Below are 18,839 nucleotides of genomic sequence, written 5' to 3'. Positions count from 1 at the left end.
GCAGAGGCAAGTGGGCCCCTGGGGCCAGGGCCAGGCCAAGTCGTGGGACAGTCACAGGCGGCTCTCATCCATGGGCATGGGGGCTGCTCCCGCTGCTATGCACATCCCAGGGGAGGCATGGGGGGCACATGCCCCCTGGATTTGTGCATGGGACAGAGGCAGGTTGCCACTGCAGGCTGGGACTCTGTGCCCTGCTGCTGTTGCCCTGGGAGCCGCACGACCCCATGCTGTGCCTCCCACAGCCAGGCAGGCAGGGGACACGGTACAGCCAGGGCACAGCTCCCAAGGCAAAGGCAGTGGGGCACAGAGCCCCAGCCTGCAGCAGCAGCCCACCTCTTCCCCATGCACAAATCTGGGGGGCACATGCCCCCGCATTCCATCCCCAGGGTGTGTGCAGAGGTGGAAGCCCCTCCCGCAGCTCTGTCCCACAACCCGTCCTAGCCCCAGGGCCCCATTCACCCCAGCCCCTGCCCCTGACTCTGCCACACTCCCTCACTGTGGGGGTCTTGATGTGCCCCCATGGGCACCTGCTGGGTGGTGTGTCTGTTTGTCTGTCCCGCATTCCCAAGCCACAGCCCCATCAGCCCTGCTGCTGCCCCTTACTCCTGACCCACAGTACCCCATATCCTACCAGGGTATGCGGGAACTCCCTGTCTCTGGGCTCCAAACCCCTCCCCCCCACACACACACATACCCACAGCCCCCCACACCTTCAAATTCCCCTCCATACCCACCCCACAAAGTACCTGCATAATTTTGCATAACTGAGTTTTTCTGCACATAATTTTGAGTTTTTAGCTGCGGATTTAAAAATTGCAATTAATTACAACTAATTTTTTTAAATCACACAACTGATTGCAATCAAATTTTTTAATTGTTTGACAGCCCTAATAGTAAACCGATCTATCTTGAGACATCATACGTTCCCATTTTTCCCCGTCTGGAAAAGGGGGAGGAGTGAGAACAAAGCGAGAGAAAACCCATGCATAAAATAAGAATATTAAAAATGAATGTTGAAAAAACAAAAAAACAAAAACCATATCAGCATGGTTTAAGATGCAAAACTTTTATTTGGGAAGATGATTAATTTCTCAGCTAGAAAACTCAACAAAAAAATTTTTATCCATTTTCATCTTCACATGGGTAAAGTTACTGATAAGCATACATATCTGTAGGAAGAAAGATGATATTTAATTAAACTGTTTTAATACATACATTGCTCATGTGAACTTCTTTCTGTATTGTTAGGTACTGTCTTAGGAGGAAGATAAGGAACAGGCCCCCAGGTAGATAGAGCTCGCTTGCTGGTATCAAACTGCTGGGTAAAGAACTCTTGGAGTTTCATTCCTATTTTTATCAGGTCTGGGGTGGTTGATCTTGAAATCATCACTTGGAAAATATCCCACTTCAAATCTCCATGGACAAATATCTCACTAGAATATATATATAAAAAAGAACAAGCAGAACTAATTCAGCTTATTTCAGTCAGTACAAACAGGTACATTTTGTTTTCTTAATGTGCATTTTTTGTTGTCATTACCAGGTAGAACCTAACAAATCTCTTATGAAAAATTTACTTTTAAACCACTGCAAGGGAGCAGTGCAGAGGGGGTTTTTTGACCCCTGGATACCCAGGGGTCAAAAAAAAAAAAAAAACCCTACAGAGAAAAAGAGCTGAGCAGTGCACACATGGGTAGCGTGTGCCACTGAAAAGCAGAGCTGGGCCAGGCTGCCTGGTGCTTTGCTGCGGCTGCCAGCCAGGTTTTGTGCAGCAGAATCAACACTGTTTCAGCCCTAGGAGGCCCCCAGAACCCCAGGTAAGGCTGCTGGCACCAGTGCAGTGCTGGCCCCAGCCTCCTCTACTGCCCCAAGGTAACCTGCCATGTGCCAAAGCATATGTAGCACAGACATTCCCCAGGGACAACTAGCAGTGGTGCAAGGCATGCCACTCGTCCTTCGGGAACCAAACATTCACGCAATGTCTGGATGTGGCCTTAGGCTCCTTTTCCCTTTTGGAGAACATGAATAGACAAAATTAGATATTACTCGGCATAAAAAACCCCAAAAAACCCAGAAAGAAGTTTTACCTTTTATCAGAGATACTTGAATCTATATTGTTATATAAATTAACTTTCCACTCATCCTGGAGCTTAAGATCAGCATTACTGAAGATTCCCATAAGGATACTGGATCCCATGTAGTCAACACGTGCTTCAGTAGAACCCATAGTAATCTGAATTTTGTGACTGGGTTGCTGGTTTGGATGTTCAGAAATATGAGCTAAAACAGAAGAATTTAACAACAGACAAAAGTGTGTTAAAAAGACCAGACTTTGTAGTGCCTGGGAAACCTTTCGACTCTCTGGTGGTGTAGAGAGGCTGGAAAGCCACCAGATCTCCCTCCTAAATGCTTGGGAGTCCTCTTACTGGAGATGGGATGACATACTCAGTTCCTACACCAGCCAGCCTCCAGGATCAGCATACTCTGGGAGTTTTAGGGGAGTCAGAGTGCTATCACAGTCTTCCAGTTACTACCTGATGGATTGCCAGTAAAGGAATGCAGACAGGCAGTGTAGATTCAGAGCAGTCCTAACACAAAGAACAAGCCCTAGAATTCAGAGCTTGTACATAGACTCCTCTACACACTCCACCATGCCCTGCCCGGTGAACAAGAGGTACAGGTAGGAAACCAAAATGTATGCCAAATCTGGTTGTGTCATTAAAATTACATTTAGACAGGAGAATTTTTTTTGTCTTGTACACCTGCCTTCAGCTTCTCACATTAACAGAAATGGTTAGAGGGCTAAGGCACATGACATATGAGGAACGGCTGAAGGAACTGAGCTTATTTAGTCTAGAGAAGAGAAGACAAAGGGGATTTAATAGCAGCCTAAAACTACCTGAAGGGTGGTTCCAAAGAGGATGGAGCTGGACTTTTCTCACTAGTAGCAGATGACGGAACAAGGAGCAATGGTCTCAGGTTACAGCAGGGGAAGTTTAGGCTAGGTATGAGGAAACAGCTCTCTCACTAGGACAGTAGTAAAGCACTGGAACAGGCTACCGAGAGGTTGTGAAGTCTCCTTCCTTGAAAGTTTTTAAGACCTGGCTAGACAAAGCCTTGGATGGGATGATACAGTTGGGGATGGTCCTGCAACTTGGACCAAATGACCTACTGAGGCCCCTTCCAACCCTAATTTTTCTATGACTCTATGATTATGTAAAATCTTTAGTGATATACTTGTATAGTATTATACCCTGAATTGGTATAATTTAAATGAACGTTGTATAGCAAACAAATATCGACCATCTTTCCAACTTACCCACCATCTCCAAGGCGTTAACATCTATGGTACCCCCAACCACACCACCTCTGGAGTCCAACTGTGATCTTCCCAGACCCACAGACATGCTAATTTCACGATCTCTGTTACTGCCAACAGATAAACGACCTTGGCTTTTCAAACCACTGGTGGTCCAACTGAAAGAAGAGATGGGGAAAAATATGCACATATATACACGTATATGAATGCTTTCAATACACACTTTTTAAAATACCACTATAAAGAATAATTAATACAAATGATTTATCATTAGGTCAGATACACACTTATTTTACTGCATATTCTGGGGGGCCAAGAAAGAAAAAGTTCTTTGAAAGAGAAAACCGTGAGAAAAATAGTTTCAGAAGAATCAGAAAAAGTTTGTGGACAAGCTGCTGGATGTTACGTTTCAGTTTCAATTATACATGCTTTTCTCAAAGAGGTAGATATTTCAGAGCTTAAGCTTTCAGCCTTGGAGTGTTTCAGTTCAGGAACATGCCAAGAACAAAATCATGGATGTATTAAATTCTGCGGTAAGTTAACTTTGGAGAACCTAAAAGAGAGCTTCACACTCTCTCTTCCTTCCTTCCTCCTTCTCTCCCCTCTCAAAATTTGGGCTCTAGTGAAATATTTCTTCCTTTCCCTACATTCTCTTCCTGGTGAACAGGGAAGATACAGGAGCTGTGAACATAAACCCATTCAATATAAAAATGACCTTTATGGAGCTTTGCGCCTCTTGGAATGGTATTGTGGTCTTAGAACGTGGCTTATTCTGACAATTTAGAGGCTGTTCCTGCTACAATGACCCTGTGGTCACCAGCCTGCAAAGCACAGAGAAAAATGTCTCTTCTAGAAGTCAACTACACTGTTGAGGGTGTCATTTCATACAAGATCCCAAGTCCTGAACGTAGCCCCAAGCAGATACCATCATTTATAGCAAGTTTCCTTTTAAATGGATAAATTAATCATAAGTATAATATGCAATATATTATGATAGTAGTTTTTAGGATCTCTTAAAATGGGCAGGATTCTGAAGCTGTTAAAAATTCAAATCGCCTACAACAGCAATGCTCCTATAGGTAAGATGAACAGCACAGGACTGTTCTATGAGCTGGATCAGGCCCTGCACACCCAATATAGCGCACAGGGCCAAAGCTCATGGCGCTCCCCACAGACCATGGCTGGATGGTAGTACTAAGGTCCAAGGGGCTTGACAGGGGTAGAATACCCCAACCTAGACGACCACAAGCTTTGAATGACTTGAAGGAACAAAGATTGATTAGATTTTCCAGCAATATTTTATATGTTCAAACATCAACAAACAACTAAAAGCCTGATTTTTTTTTTTTTTTAGACTTACGTTGTGTTGCCCATTACATTGCTCATATTCATTTGGACATTTAGTTGTTTCAAATTCATAGCAAATACAACCAGCGTTTCCCACGGAGCACCTTGCTGACTTCCAGCTTTATTAGATTTATTAAATGGAGTTGAAGTTTTTGACAGAGTATCTAAAAAGACAGGAAGTCAAAACTCAAAAAAGTTGCCTTCTATTTGGAAAATGTTTAGATTCAACAGTAAGTTTATAACACTGAAAGATCCTAACAGAAGACAGATTGCCACTATATTCAAAGGGCACTACAAAAGAAAAACAAAAAAATTAAAAATGTTAAGTTTTCTGTGTGGCCTTAACTATCATGAAAATGGACTCCTTTACTTTTCTATCAATACTATCATTAAAATATTTGTTTAATCTTTACTCTTCTACACAAGATCTTAAAATATTTATTAGACATGCATTTTACACATCAACTACCAAATCTTATTTGCCAGTTACATGAAAAAGATTAGAACATAGTACTTATGTAAAAACAAACAAAAAAATTAAAAATAGGAATTCAAGTTTCTACAAAAGAAACAGTATTCACCTCCTACCATTACCCATTGCTGAAAAAATAGTTCTGAGAGAGAGACATGTATGAAAACACTTACACATTACAAATGAATTACTATGTAGCCATAGATCCTTTTCTTTTTCACACTCCCTGTATGAACTGCTTATACCAGGGGTCAGCAACGTACAGTCAGCAGGCCGGATCCAGCCCATGGAGTCACTGGATCTTGCCTGAAGAGCCACAGGGCTTTGCCTGTGACTGTGCTCATGCCAAGCAGCAAGGAGCTGGGAGCTGTGCCTGCACTGCGGCTGCTTCTCCTTACTCCAGCCCCTCCCCAGGACTACCGTGTGGGCATACCTTCCACTTGGAGAGAAGCTGGAAACTGTGCCCATGTCACTGTCACTTTTCCCTGCTGTTCCCCTCCCCAAGGTTGCAGTGTGAACACAGCTGCAAGGGAGCTGCACCAGGGCTGGGCTGGGGAGTGGGTGTGGGGAGAAGCATGAGCAGCATGGAAGCAGATTCCAGATCCCCAGCCCCAGCACAGCTCCATTCCCAGTAGAAGCTGTCTTCACACTGCAGCTGAGGAGTGGGGCAGGGTTGGGAGAAACAACAGTTGTATGTGTTACCCTGCTGGAGGGTAGCTGCACCAGGGCCAGGGAGCTAGAAGCTGCTTCCACCCTGTTACAGCTCCTCTGTCACGAGACAGAGAAAGCTTCATTGTAGATGAAGTGAAGTTGCAGTACAAGATAAAACTTCTCTTACTCCAGCCACATACCTTTTTCTCCAGCACAAGAAATTCCATAACATTTTTTTTTTTTTTTTTTTTTAAATAGAGTAGATAGACTTGTTAGGTTTTGATCTGAGTGCTACGGGAATAGTCCTGTTACAAAGAGAAGACACTAATACAGTGAGAAAAAATGGCCTTAAGATATGATACTGCAAAAAATTTCAGAAGGAGCTGAGGACACTTGTCACCTTACCAGATTGTTTTTAGGTCCCAGTTTTTATATAGGCTGCCAATTTCCCCACCTTTGAATTTCATGTTCAAAATTTCAGAACCACTTTATTGAGTTTTATTTCCATCTAAAGCAGGGGCGGCAAAATATGGCCCATGGGCCAGATCCGGCCCACCAGGCCATTCTATACAGCCCATGGGGCCTGTCTAAAAGAAAATATTACTGGCCCGTGGCTACCTGTCTGAAAGCCACCAGGAAGTGCCAGATGCAGCAACAATTTAGGCTCTGGTTGCAAAGCAACCAACCCCAACCCCAGCCTCCAGAGGCTTCTGAAGACTGGAAACTTCTGCCCAGAAGAGGCTTCTGCCTGGAGACTCGGTAGCTCTTCCCCACCCCTCCCTCCATCAAGTGGAAATTCAAGTAATAAGGGTCTCAGGGACTCTTGCTGGGAGAAATTGGGGGATGAGAACAGGGACCATGGGTGATCACCATGCCACCAGCCAGAAGCTGAATGCTATCGGACCAGGCCAGCTCTGTGCCTCCACATGTGGCCCCCTGCTGCAGAGCCGGGGGGAGGGAGGTGGGCACATCCACCCACACACGCCACACCCACACCACCCCACAAATCCCACTTCCTCATCCACATCCCTTCACAACCCTCTCAAACCCCTTCCCACCAATATACAAGAGTAAGGTTTTATTTTGAGCTATTATGCAATCACCTCTATATACATAATACAAACAGGTAAATCAGGACAAAAATATTTGTTGAAATAAAATTAAAATATGTTATAATAGATGTTTGATTTTTAGTATATTATTAGTTTTGTTTTTTTTCCTGGTTCCAAGATGGCACTCCCCCCCCACAAAGGAATACTTCAGGGGGATGGGGGAAGGGGAGAGGGAAGGGAGAAGATGTAAGACTTCCGATGGCAAAAGGTTAGGGGCTAGGGGTGGAACTTCCAGTCCCAAGATGGCGATCAGGGGGCAAGGCACCCATCAAAGGGCAGGGCTACCTTTACAGTCCTCAACAAGTCACCAAAAGTCATTCAGTGGCCCTCCAGCTGAAATAATTGCCCACCTCTGATTTAAGAGCTGTTCAAGTGCAAGACCAGAATGAAAACTTAGAACTTCAAAGTCATTCCATCATTCTGAATGACTTTGCTATGATGAGCTCTTTTCAGTGATATATTTATAAACTACTCTAGGGATCGCCATGAAACATTTATTTATTTACTTATTTTTAAGTAATCCTCCACTCACCCCTCTGGGGAACTGAAGAATCAGATACACTCCTGGATCTTGTAGCAGCTGGAGATTTTAAACTGTGAGATGCTGTCCCAGGTGACATGCTGTTGTTTGCATTGTGCTCATTGAAAACATTGGGTGACTGTGCCATATGCGTAAATGAAGCAGACTGGGAAGGCTGCTCCCAAGTTCTACAGTATGCTTTACGCGATGATTCAGGAGAAAGATGCTGGCTTACCCCTTCAATGGAATCTGGTGTTCCAGGACCAGATGCTACTGGAAAAGAACAGTGGCCATAATGCTGCATAACTTTATTTTGATTTTGGTTAATGACATGCAACACTGAACTTACTCATACATATTGGTTGATATTTGGTATTTTTCTTTCTTTGCAGCAGATTTCATGCTATCTATGCATTTTTAAAAAAATAAAAAAAAACTGATCCGATTTTCACACTTTGATACATTTTTGATGTTTTATGAATTTAATTCAGGAAAACAAATTCCTAGATATTAAAAAGGTCTGCCAGGACAAGGTGCATGGGGCACTGGGGTATGTTTGCTTCTTTAAAGGAGCTAGCAGCCTGTGAGGCTGCTTGCCAGTGGGACAGGGAGCTAATGAAAGGCTCGCATGACTGGAAGAGGGCTTGGGCTGGAGCTATACCCAGTCAGGCAGCCTGTCCCTGGCAGCCACAAGGTGAGGAGCTCCAAGCAGCAGGGCTCCTGAAGGGACTGAAGTTGATATCAACAACCCTGCAGGCCTGGGAGCAGAGACAAACCTCCTGGGCAGAGGAAGTCAGGGTTTTACAGGTAAGTGGCCTTTGTTTTATTTTGAACCCACAGAGGGTCTGTGAACCTGGAGAAGGGGCTGCATGTGGGACTAATAGTTTGGGAGCCTGGGCTGGGTAAGGGACCAGGAGGGCCTGAAGGTCCAAAGAGGCTGTATAAAGAAACAACATCACCAAGAGAGAACATATGCAAGGCTTGGGGCATGGTGTAGGGAAGGTACAGAGCCACACAAGGAGCCCTTAAGGTGACAGATGCCCAACAGATAGGCTGAGAGGGCCTGCTAGCTGGGGGGTGCAAGGCTGTGACTGTGGGGACCCAGGAGAGACCCAATACAGGCTCAGGCTCATGCAGAGCCCACAGGCAGCCTCCTTTTATAATCTTCAGTAAAAGCAAGGTGTGGTGGGTGAGTGATCAGAAGGGGGCTGCAGCTGGGCCTGAGCTAGACAGGGGCCACATGACCAACAGGAGGCATCAGAGCTGCCCTGTGGCAAGGCTGGTTACACAAGGGGTATAGTATCATTTAGCTTCTGCTGCTTTCTTTATTCACCTATACCCAAGTGTGTGCAAAGAATAGGTTACACAATTATTGCTTTTATTCACTTTACAGAATGTATTTGGAAAAGTAAGTGGATCTTACCTGGCATATTTATAGTTTGATCCCCTAGAAAAAGGCGCCTGGCTATACTTCTCCTGTACCAAGCTCTTGGGAAGGCTAGAATCTCACTAAGTCGTCGCATGTCATACTTAAAAGAAGCAGATCCTATATCACAGACCGCTGATTTAAAAAAAAAAAAAAAAAAAAAAATTTTATCAAGAGATTTTGATAACTAAACCTAATTGTTTGAGAATTTACCCTTCAAAAGCTTTCAGCTATTTATACCCAATATGGACATACATCATATCATATGGACAAAACAGCACTGTACTTAATACTAGACCAAAGAATGGTGATTTATTTTATAGTTAAACATATGTTTCTTCAAGATTATCTATCCTAAGTGTGTGGCTCCATTTAAGTGTACATGTGTCTCAAACAGGTAAGACTGAAATATTTTAAATGAAATGTTCATTGGACCATGACCAGCCTGCATATTTCCTCAAGCCTGACATGAGTGGGTGGCATGATTGTCTAGGCCAGTGGTTTTCAACATGTGGTCCAAGACCCCTGAGGTTCTGCTGATCATGTCTAAGGGGTCCATGAAAAATGATTATGAGCAATCAAAAGTATGTGAATACTCACACTTACAATTCAAAAGGGGTCTACAGCTCCATTCAAAATGTTTTAGGGGGCCACACAAATGAACCATGAAGACCACTGGTTTAGGCAATCACTGCCAGGTGACTAATGGAAGACAGTCCAAAATATTTCAAATAGAGAATTCAGTCAAAGACTTTTGGGATAAAGCAACCTCAAGGGATCGAGGCTGCTTTGAGCCACCAATTCTAAAACAAAATAAGTCTTCCTTATAGAGAGTTTTCCATTTTGTGGAAAGACTTGAAGGTAATAGTCTGTCAGTGGCATCAGTTATCTTCCAGGTTGCTAGAAGTAATGACCTTAATGCCTAGATGAAGCATCTGTTCTTAATTCTGTGGAATTGTCTCAAAGGATTAACAGACATCTCAAGGAGCAATGTTATCCAGAACGGTCCTAAGAAATACAGAGCTATCAGGGTCATTGTGGCTGTTTCCTGTCTGATTTGCATATCATTCTGGGAATCAATGGTACCAGTGGAAATGAGACTTGGATCCCAAGGTATAAAAAAAATGGTATTTTGAAAAGACCCAGACTTACGTCTCACTTGGAACAAAAAGTTGGACATTTTGAAGAGTCTCTTTTTGCAAGTAAAACTAAAATGGGTTGTCACAGGTGAAACACTGGTGTAATGAGCAAACTTTTCAGAGAAAACTTTTCAGAGAGTATTAATGCATTGTAATGAATTGTCTGTTTAGAAAGTCTGCTAGGTTGTTGCCAATTCCTAGATGATGAAGAGCTATTCTTGCAGTCTCCCCATGTTGTTCACACTATGTCTAAAACACAATCACCTCCTGCCAAGACTATCATAGAAGGCACTTTCTTATTTGCCTACATGGTACGTTGCAGATGTGTTGTCCATGAGAATATACATGGCAGAATTCTGTAAATCAGGTAAGAACAGTTTATTGAAGTTCTAGAATATGTATGAAAAGTCATGCCTTTTTGAGACCAATTCCCTTATATTTTGGAGGTGCTCTATGACACTGAGAGGGCCATTTCTGCGTCTAAGGGAGAGAATCTGGGGATACAAAATGCATGTCTCTAGTCCGCAAGGAGAATCCTCTTGAGCTCATCTGAGAAGAGAAGGTATGTTCTGAAGGACAAGAATGAGTATCTGTGAAAATCAGCACCATAGAAAAACAACTTCAGAAATAGGCACTGGAGCTGAGGGAAGTGCTGGGATATAGTTACTTCCTCCAGCACTATAGTGATCAGTATTATTAAGGATTCCATTTACATTCTGAAGTCAATGCTTGTACCTGTTGTCAATAGTATTTGGAAGTTACTAGTTTCTGGAGGGTGTTTTAGGTATAGAAACAACGTGAACTGGTTCTGAGCTGGTTTAATTTACCTCTATTTGCATAAACTGGCTTAGAATTCTGTTCCCTGAACAATAATGGTTTGCAACTTCTGGGACAAGAATGACTGGCGCTAGGAGCTGTATATTTCCCAGGGTTCTAATTTCTTTTGCTTTTGTGAAAAAGTGGTACCAAGTATCAGGTTGATACCAATGATAACTTTGAGGATGGATCTCTGCCTGATGTTTCAGATTTTTTGCCTACCCTGACCTTGTGTTGTGTGCCAGATGGCAGGGGCACTGGCTGACTAAGACTGAGTAGAGGCTGGATCTGTCCTGGATGGTTAATCCTTCCCTTGTAATCAAAAGGTGTGTTTTTATTGATTAAAAGCAAATAAAAAAGAAAATTTGAAGAGTGTTAATCTTTAATTAGCTATGGAATTTGTTACTGGAGCAGACTTCACTAAAGGGGAGCAGGCTGATATTGCTCATTCTATCTCATTCCCATGAAAAATAATAGCCAGTCTGTCTCCTGTCCTTGTTGTGGTGTACACAAAATTCAGTAGACGCTGATATTCAAAGATGCCACTTTTACGTGCGTGAAACATATCTAGAATGGAGCCCACAGACACATAGTTGAAGACGATTGATAACTTGCCAGCTATTGACAAATTACAGTTCATGCTGGTTTGGACTGTACTAAAATATACCCTAAAGTTAATATTACATAATATGTATGTACTAAGTTTAACAATGACATAACTTTTGTTGGTAATAATGGTGCTGTGAAAAATTGTTGGCATTAAAACTACAATTGAAAAATGTTTGAACTATCTGAGCAAATACAAATGAATTGATATTTCCAGCTCAAAACCTTATAAATATCATGATTTTTAACTTGCCTTTGGTGAAATTGAACAACAATTCTCTTTATTCTCTGATTATGGGCCAGATTCAGATTCCTTCAAGCTGAATCCACATCCCCCCGCCCCCCCAATCATGATCTGTAAAATCCATGCAGAGTGATGTCAAAGAACCATCTTAGAACAAACATTCCATTAGAAATTAAATGGGTCTCTAGCAGAAAGGAAAATGTAAACCTACAAACAGACATTTGTGATCACCAGAATGTAATAAGACTCCAACGTGTCTTGGGAACTCATTCACTACAAGAATAAAATCTTATTGTATAGCACATCATTTGCTTTCAAATAACACCTATACAAAATTGATGAAGCAGCATGGAGCTCATCACTGGCACAACATTTATGTAGGTAGAATGACAAGATGGCCAATAAATACCAGATATATTTATTAACGTGGTATCCATTTTGCTTGTTGTTTTGCTTGCAGAGGGACTCTCAAAAAATGAAGCACCACCTGAACGTCTTATTCTGGACAAGCTTACTTTCACAAACTCGAGATTAATGCTCAATGAATCCTTCCGGCCAGTGACTGAAGTAGGTTCCTCATCTACGTTACCTACAAAAAGGAGAAAAGCTCCAATGAACTTCTCAAATTAACACGTAAATGGAAAAATCTTTTTAGGTGCAACTGAAGTAGGAAAAAAATTTTGCTTGGAGACTTAGAGTAATGACCAACATTTGGAAGATAAGGCAAATATTGTTCATTACTCCAAGTTACAATTAACACAGTTTTCAGTTTCTTAACAGAATACATTTAATAGCAATTTGTGTATAGTAACCATTCTTCAGGGCAACAATTAGCCCCTTCTATTCTCTATACCAGTTCCTGGTATTATACACACACACACGCATGTGTGGTATGTTTACAAATGTTTTCAGTGGTTTCTATGGTGTAAGTATAAAGTTGATTTTACAAACACATGATCAAGATGATTTCTAGATCTTCCCAGGGCCAACCAAAACTCATAATCATTGCTTTAGCTACTAGAATATAACAAAGTAATAAAATTAAAAAAACAAACAAAATGCCAATATTTATGTGCCTCTTTGAAATGTGTTAAAACATTAAAACGCTCATTCAGGTGTTAAAAGTCCAACCCAAAATTCCTAGCAGAAAAAGACCCCTTTTTTTTTTTTTTTTTTTTTTTCATAAAACCATATGCATTTGCCATCTGCAGGTTCATGGACAGACAGATACATAAACCTGCAAAGTGCACGCGCACACACACACAAGCTTAACTTTTTGCAGCCTTTTCAAATCTTAAACCTTTGTGAAAACTTAGCAAATTTTGCTCCTGTTAATTTTTAAAAATAAAATATTCTGTACCTAAAGCTCCCGATCCAGGAGTAAGACCAGTAACAGCAGATTTTTGCTTCCCTGCTCCATATGGATGAAATACATAGAGGGAGAAATCAGACATGCAGGCTGTGAAGCTCAGGCCTGATGAACTGCTGCTAGAACTAGTCAAATCAGATTGACTACTGCTATGTCGGGTTCTGCCAAGAGGGCTCCCTAGCCCAGGTGATGAACCTAGAGTAAATCCAAAGCATCACAAGTTGAAACAGTTTTGGTGCAAAAACATTGTCAATATGGCTAGGGACAGACATTCAATAAGCCTGAGCCTGAATTGATTCAATCTTTGCAGGTTAGTCTAACCTGGCTAGGCTGAACCAGTTTGTAACTGCACAAACATCCCAGAAATGCAGGCACATGCCTGCAGTGGCTCAGGCTAGAAGCCCTCCCCCTTCCCTTCCATATCACTGAGCTGAGAGGAAGCATGGCCAGGCCCCAGCAGGACACAGATTAGGGAGGGGTTTCCCCCCCTTGTTGATAACAGAGCATTTATCAGCTCTGTTATCACCATTTATCACCCCATCAAAAAACAAAGTCTCTCTCCATTAGGGCTAAGTTATTTAAGAAGAGCTTGAACTAAGTGGACACAGTCCTATCTGCCACAGCACAGACCATAACCAACATGTGGTATACTAGCTAATGCTGAGAGGTGTCTGTGTAAGGCAGAGGGGAGGGGGAAATCCCTGCTTAGCAGGGAGTGGTGAGGGGTTGGGGGAGCAGGGGGAAGCCAGGCAGATGTCTGCAGTCTCTGCTGGAGCTCCAGCCAGGGAGCAGAGGGGAGGCACCAGCTCTTTTGTGGAGCACAGAACCTAGCCCAGGGAGCATGCCAGGATGCTGGAGAAGTCTGGTTTAACTTAAACCAGAAAGGGATCTGGAATAGACATTGCATAAACCAGTTTGACCCAAATCAGTTAAGTCTGATACTATATTCAACCACATTTATTTCAAACCAGTTTCAGACATTTTCAAACTGGTTTATGTGCAATGAACATCCATTCTGTTACAGGTTTAAACCAGTTTCTGATCACTTAAACTGGTTTGTGTGTAATATCTGTCCCTAGCCTATGAAATGTCATGTTAATTCACATACCATATGAACTCTTTCAGCTCTCAAAATTGGGGTGTTACTGCTTACTGCTGCCCTTGAATGGGTTTCAGACCTACTCTAGTTGCTGTTCTGCCATACCAGGACGCTCCTCTGCCTCACCAATGTCTCTAGAATACCATACTTTCTGGATACTCTATGTTGTCTGGAAGACTTACTGTACAACAGTCAGTCATGTCTCTGGAAAAATTCTTTTTTCCTACCTTCTGCCTTCCAAAACAAGGGGCACATTTTACCTGGGAGCATGTGATATGTGAGCAAATATGGTAAATGAATACTTCACCTGGAATCCCAGTTTTATTAACTGAGCTCTTTGATCCACTTTGTGAAGTACATCCACCAACTGACACATTTTCTGTGGGATACGTTGTGCCTAAGGTCTCCAATTCTCCTCGGTTTGAAGAAAACACAAGGTCTAAGGAAGGCAACTTCAGCATGCATTCTACTCTTGATACTGGTAAGCAGCTGAACTTGATCTGTGAAGGCTAAGCCACAAAAGAAAAGAGAAAAGATTCTAAAAACAAACACAAAACACTAAAAACATCATTCTGAGCCCGAGTTCAAAGAATAACTATGGCTAATTTTAATAAAAAGCTTCTGCTTCACCATCTATAGAGTTTATGTTCAGTTCAGGGATTTTCTAAACCAAAAGGTTTGTTACCAAGAAAAGACAGATGGCAGTCATGGAAGCCTGAAAACTTGAGCAGCTCTGATATAATCACAAACTTCCCAGAATTAGGATGTGAAACCCAGTTCACTTCAATTAATCCAGAGATTTGGATTAAGAGCAGCTTCCTACATGAATAGCAGTACTACAGTGAAGCAAATTACATTAATAATTAGCTATAGCCAAGTATATCCCTTGATCCGTGTCAAAGGTTTGGCCTTCCCAAAGGTATACTTGCCTTCTTAATCCTAATTTATAAGGAAGTCAAGGGTGATCAGACATGTCTAAGTTTTTGATGTCCAACAGCCCACAACAACTTCTGGATCCAAATCTTAAACTTTAAATGGGAAACACTTGCCTTTTGTGTTTACGCAAGAGACTAGGATTCTTGTGGAAGATACCATTTGTATTTATATGGCTCAATTTTTTAATGCACTTGAAGCTGGCTTTTGAAGAAATACTTTTTGCAATATAAAAGAAAAAAACTTATCAGTTCATACACATGCTGGATGTAGAGCCTCATTAACTAATATTTTCTGAATAAGATGAGAATAAGAATTTCTCTCTAGGGAAGACAAGGAGGTCAGAAAAGTGTAAAATTGTAAGGGCTTGACAGCAGCACAACAGAGCAAATCTCACTGTCAATAAGGAAAGCAGTGATTAATTAAAATTTTCAAGAGCCCCTGGGGCTTCTCAAAATTCTTCATTTCTTTTGAATTCCAGTTGCTGGAGCCAATTATTTTTTAATTCTAGTTAAGTAAATTCCCACTCTTGTTAATCTAGCAGCAGATCTCAAAATGGGTCTCTAAAGCATCAAGTTTAGAAGCAATTTTTAAATGCATGCGTTTTTAAAGAATGCTATTAGCATTGCATGACATAGTGTATATTCTATTACAATCTCACCTGAACTCGCACATAAACTACCACATCTACAGGAAATGATGAGTATGCCGATGTTGATGATGACACTAACGAGGTTGTGGATTCTTCCATGGGATCTTGCATATCAAACTGTCCTATATCATCATCCTGAGAGCTAACAGCTTTAAAAAAGTAGAAAGAACTCATTAAAGTGGTATTTAAAAGGGACTACTTGTTTTATATACCATCAATATAACTAATAAATACCATTAAAAAATTACCATTAATACCATTAATACAAGGGAATACTTGTTTTAAATACAATTTTAAATACCATTATTTAAAACAAATACTTGTTTTAAATACCATTAAAGTGGTATTTAAAAAAGGGAATACTTGTTTGATACCATTAGAATTTAAAAAGCCAACAAGTTACATAATAGAATATATGAAAAAAGCAGTAAGCCCATGTTACCTGTGTAGTTCCTTTCTATTGGTGTAATAGGAATGGTTTCAAGAGCCTTCTCTAGGAAGTCCAGTAGGCAGGGGCTAATCACCATTTCTTCAGGCAAGGACTGGAGTGCAACCCATGCATACAGTTTAGCAGTCTTTACTCCACCACTTCCCTTCCCTTTGGCTGCAACATTTAGAACAAATTTGTCTAGTGGAATTAAATTTCGCTGGATGCAAGTATAAGGTAGAGATATTTCAAAACAGTTAGACAAAATAACTTGCATCAGAAAAAAGCCACTAAGAAAATCAGCTAGAAAGAAAAAAGCATATGGGTTTCATTAAGAAATGTGTGTGAATAAGATATAGAATACATTTCAGAAAGTAACATTTTGTCTACTTATTCTTGGTTTCAATTCTTTTCTTACACGCCCAGCTCTGGACTTAATACAGTCATTGAAGTCAGCAATACAAAACTTTTCTAAAAGACAAAAGAAAAGTTGCCACAATGTACCTGATGCCTATAGTTTTCCATACAGTTAAAAAGGAAAATTAAAGTGACTTGAAAACTTTGATGCAGTTTTGGGAGAAAGAAAATATTGCTTTCAATTGAGAAAAATCCCCAATCGTTTAAAGGTTAAAAGCAAAACCTATATCACCCAAGTAATAAAATCATAATTTTGAAACAGGATATCCTATCAGCAGTTGATAATATCCAAGCTTGGAGGTACCTGAAGCATACATTTATATGAAATAAGAAGATAATTATGATGTCATAGGGATAACGGAGACCTGGTGGGACTCCACCCGTGACTGGACCATGGGTATAGATGGCTATACCCTGTACAGGAGGGATCATGTAGATAAAAGGGGTGGGGGTGTAGCTTTCTACATTAAGGAAAGCTATGCATCCCTGCAAGCTGATATTGGCGACCAGGGTGGGTGACTGGAGACCCTCTGGGTTAAAATCTGTGGGGAACATGGCACAGGGGACACAACAGTGGGAGTCTACTACAGACCTTCCACCCAAAGTCAAGAGCTTGACCAGGAGTTTGCCTGGGAACTGGCCGAGGCCGCATGGCGATGGTTGTCATGGGTGACTTCAATTACCCAGACATCTTGTGGGAGGATCACTCAGCAAAATCCGAGTGGTTGCAAAGCTTCCTCTCATGCGTGGATGACCTCTACCTGACTCAAGAAGTCTATGGGCCAATGAGAGGTAAAGTGCTGCTTAACCTGGTACTGGCTCCTGGGGATGACCTAATCGGTGACCTAGTGATCAATGGGAAGCTGGGTGACAGCGACCACAAGCTGATCAACATCACCATCCACCATAAAGCTGGCAAGTCAGTCAGCAACACAGAAGTCCTTGACTTCAGAAAAGCTGACTTTGACAAGCTCAGGAGGCTTGTCAGTGAGGCTCTAAGGGACCACAACCCCAGGGAGAGGGGAGTTCAAGAAGAGTGGTTGCTCCTCAAGGGAGAAATCCTCAATGCACAAGCTAAGTCTATTCCATCTCGGAGGAAAGGCAGCAAAAGGGCGCACCAGCCCCCCTGGCTTTCCAGGGATCTAGCAGACCTCCTGAGGATAAGAAAGGATGGAGGATGGGATTCACCTCCAAGGAGGATTATTCTGCACTGGGTCTCTCCTGCAGGGAGCAAACCAGGAAAGCCAAGGCTGCAACTGAACTCCAACTAGCTTCAAGCATCAAGGACAACAAAAAGTCCTTTTTCAGATATGTGGGGACCCGGAGGAAAAGCAAGGGCAACACTGGACCCCTGCTGAACCAGATGGGGCAACTGGCAACTGACACCCAGGAAAGAGCCAACCTATTAAATAGGTACTTTGCATCTGTCTTTCATCAGTCCCATGGGACGCCTATGCCCACTATGGGACAGGGTGATCCGGGTGAGGGAGATCCCCTGCCTCGTGAAGGAACACCTTGAGAAGCTGGATACCTTCAAGTCAGCTGGCCCTGACAATCTATACCTCAAGGTACTCAAGGAGCTGGCGAGCGTCATAGCCCAGCCCCTGGCATGGATCTCTGAAAACTCCTGGCGCTCTGGTGTAGTGCCTGAAGACTGGAAGAAGGCCAATGTGGTGCCCATCTTCAAGAAAGGGAGGAAAATGGATCTGGCTAACTATCAGTCTCACTTCTATCCTGGGGAAGACCTTTAAAAAGTTTATTAAAAAGAGGCCATCCTTAATGGACTGGCTGATGCCAACATCCTAAGGGATAGCCAGCATGGATTTGTTGCGGGTAGGTCTTGCTTGACCAATCTCATTTCCTTCTACCACCAGGTGACCTATCACGTGGACAAGGGAGAAGACATTGATGTCATATATCCTGACTTCAAAAAAGCCTTCGATCTGGTATCCCACGATCACCTCTTGGCAAAACTGGCCAATTGTGGCCTTGGGTCCACCATGATCCGCTGGCTGGGAAATTGGCTCCATGGTCAAACGCAGAGGGTAGTAAGTGGTGGAAGTCAATCATCATGGTGTCCTGTGACCATTGGGGTCCCCCAAGGCTCTGTCCTTGGACCCATATTGTTCAACATCTTCATTAATGGTATGGACGTTGGAGTCAGAAGCGGACTGGCTAAGTTTGCTGACGACACCAAACTTTGGGACAAAGCATCCACACCTGAGGATAGGCAGGTGATCCAGGCTGCCCTGGACAGGCTCAGCAATGGGTGGACGAGAACCTGATGGTG

The 18,839-nt window shown here is 42.3% G+C and overlaps 1 protein-coding gene across 1 annotated transcript in view; it reads right to left on the bottom strand.

Moving 5' to 3' along the window:
* Positions 1–18,839, bottom strand: part of KIAA1109 (KIAA1109 ortholog) — a 242,219-nt gene that overhangs the window by 14,746 nt on the left and 208,634 nt on the right. Inside the window, exons 68-78 of the mRNA XM_019533955.1 lie at positions 16,148–16,309; positions 15,715–15,854; positions 14,428–14,629; positions 13,013–13,216; positions 12,062–12,241; positions 8,845–8,982; positions 7,434–7,691; positions 4,680–4,830; positions 3,320–3,477; positions 2,088–2,280; positions 1,216–1,433 (exon numbers count right to left, since the gene is read on the bottom strand). Coding sequence (XP_019389500.1) covers positions 1,216–1,433; positions 2,088–2,280; positions 3,320–3,477; positions 4,680–4,830; positions 7,434–7,691; positions 8,845–8,982; positions 12,062–12,241; positions 13,013–13,216; positions 14,428–14,629; positions 15,715–15,854; positions 16,148–16,309 — 2,004 coding nt within the window. The remainder of the gene's footprint in view (positions 1–1,215; positions 1,434–2,087; positions 2,281–3,319; positions 3,478–4,679; positions 4,831–7,433; positions 7,692–8,844; positions 8,983–12,061; positions 12,242–13,012; positions 13,217–14,427; positions 14,630–15,714; positions 15,855–16,147; positions 16,310–18,839) is intronic.

The sequence above is a fragment of the Crocodylus porosus genome, unplaced genomic scaffold, assembly GCF_001723895.1.
Source record: "Crocodylus porosus isolate Cpor-Errol unplaced genomic scaffold, CroPor_comp1, whole genome shotgun sequence".
In the NCBI taxonomy this organism is placed as follows: Eukaryota; Metazoa; Chordata; order Crocodylia; family Crocodylidae; genus Crocodylus; species Crocodylus porosus.
Note: the sequence above shows the minus strand (reverse complement) of the source record. Positions and strands in the feature narration are given on the sequence as shown.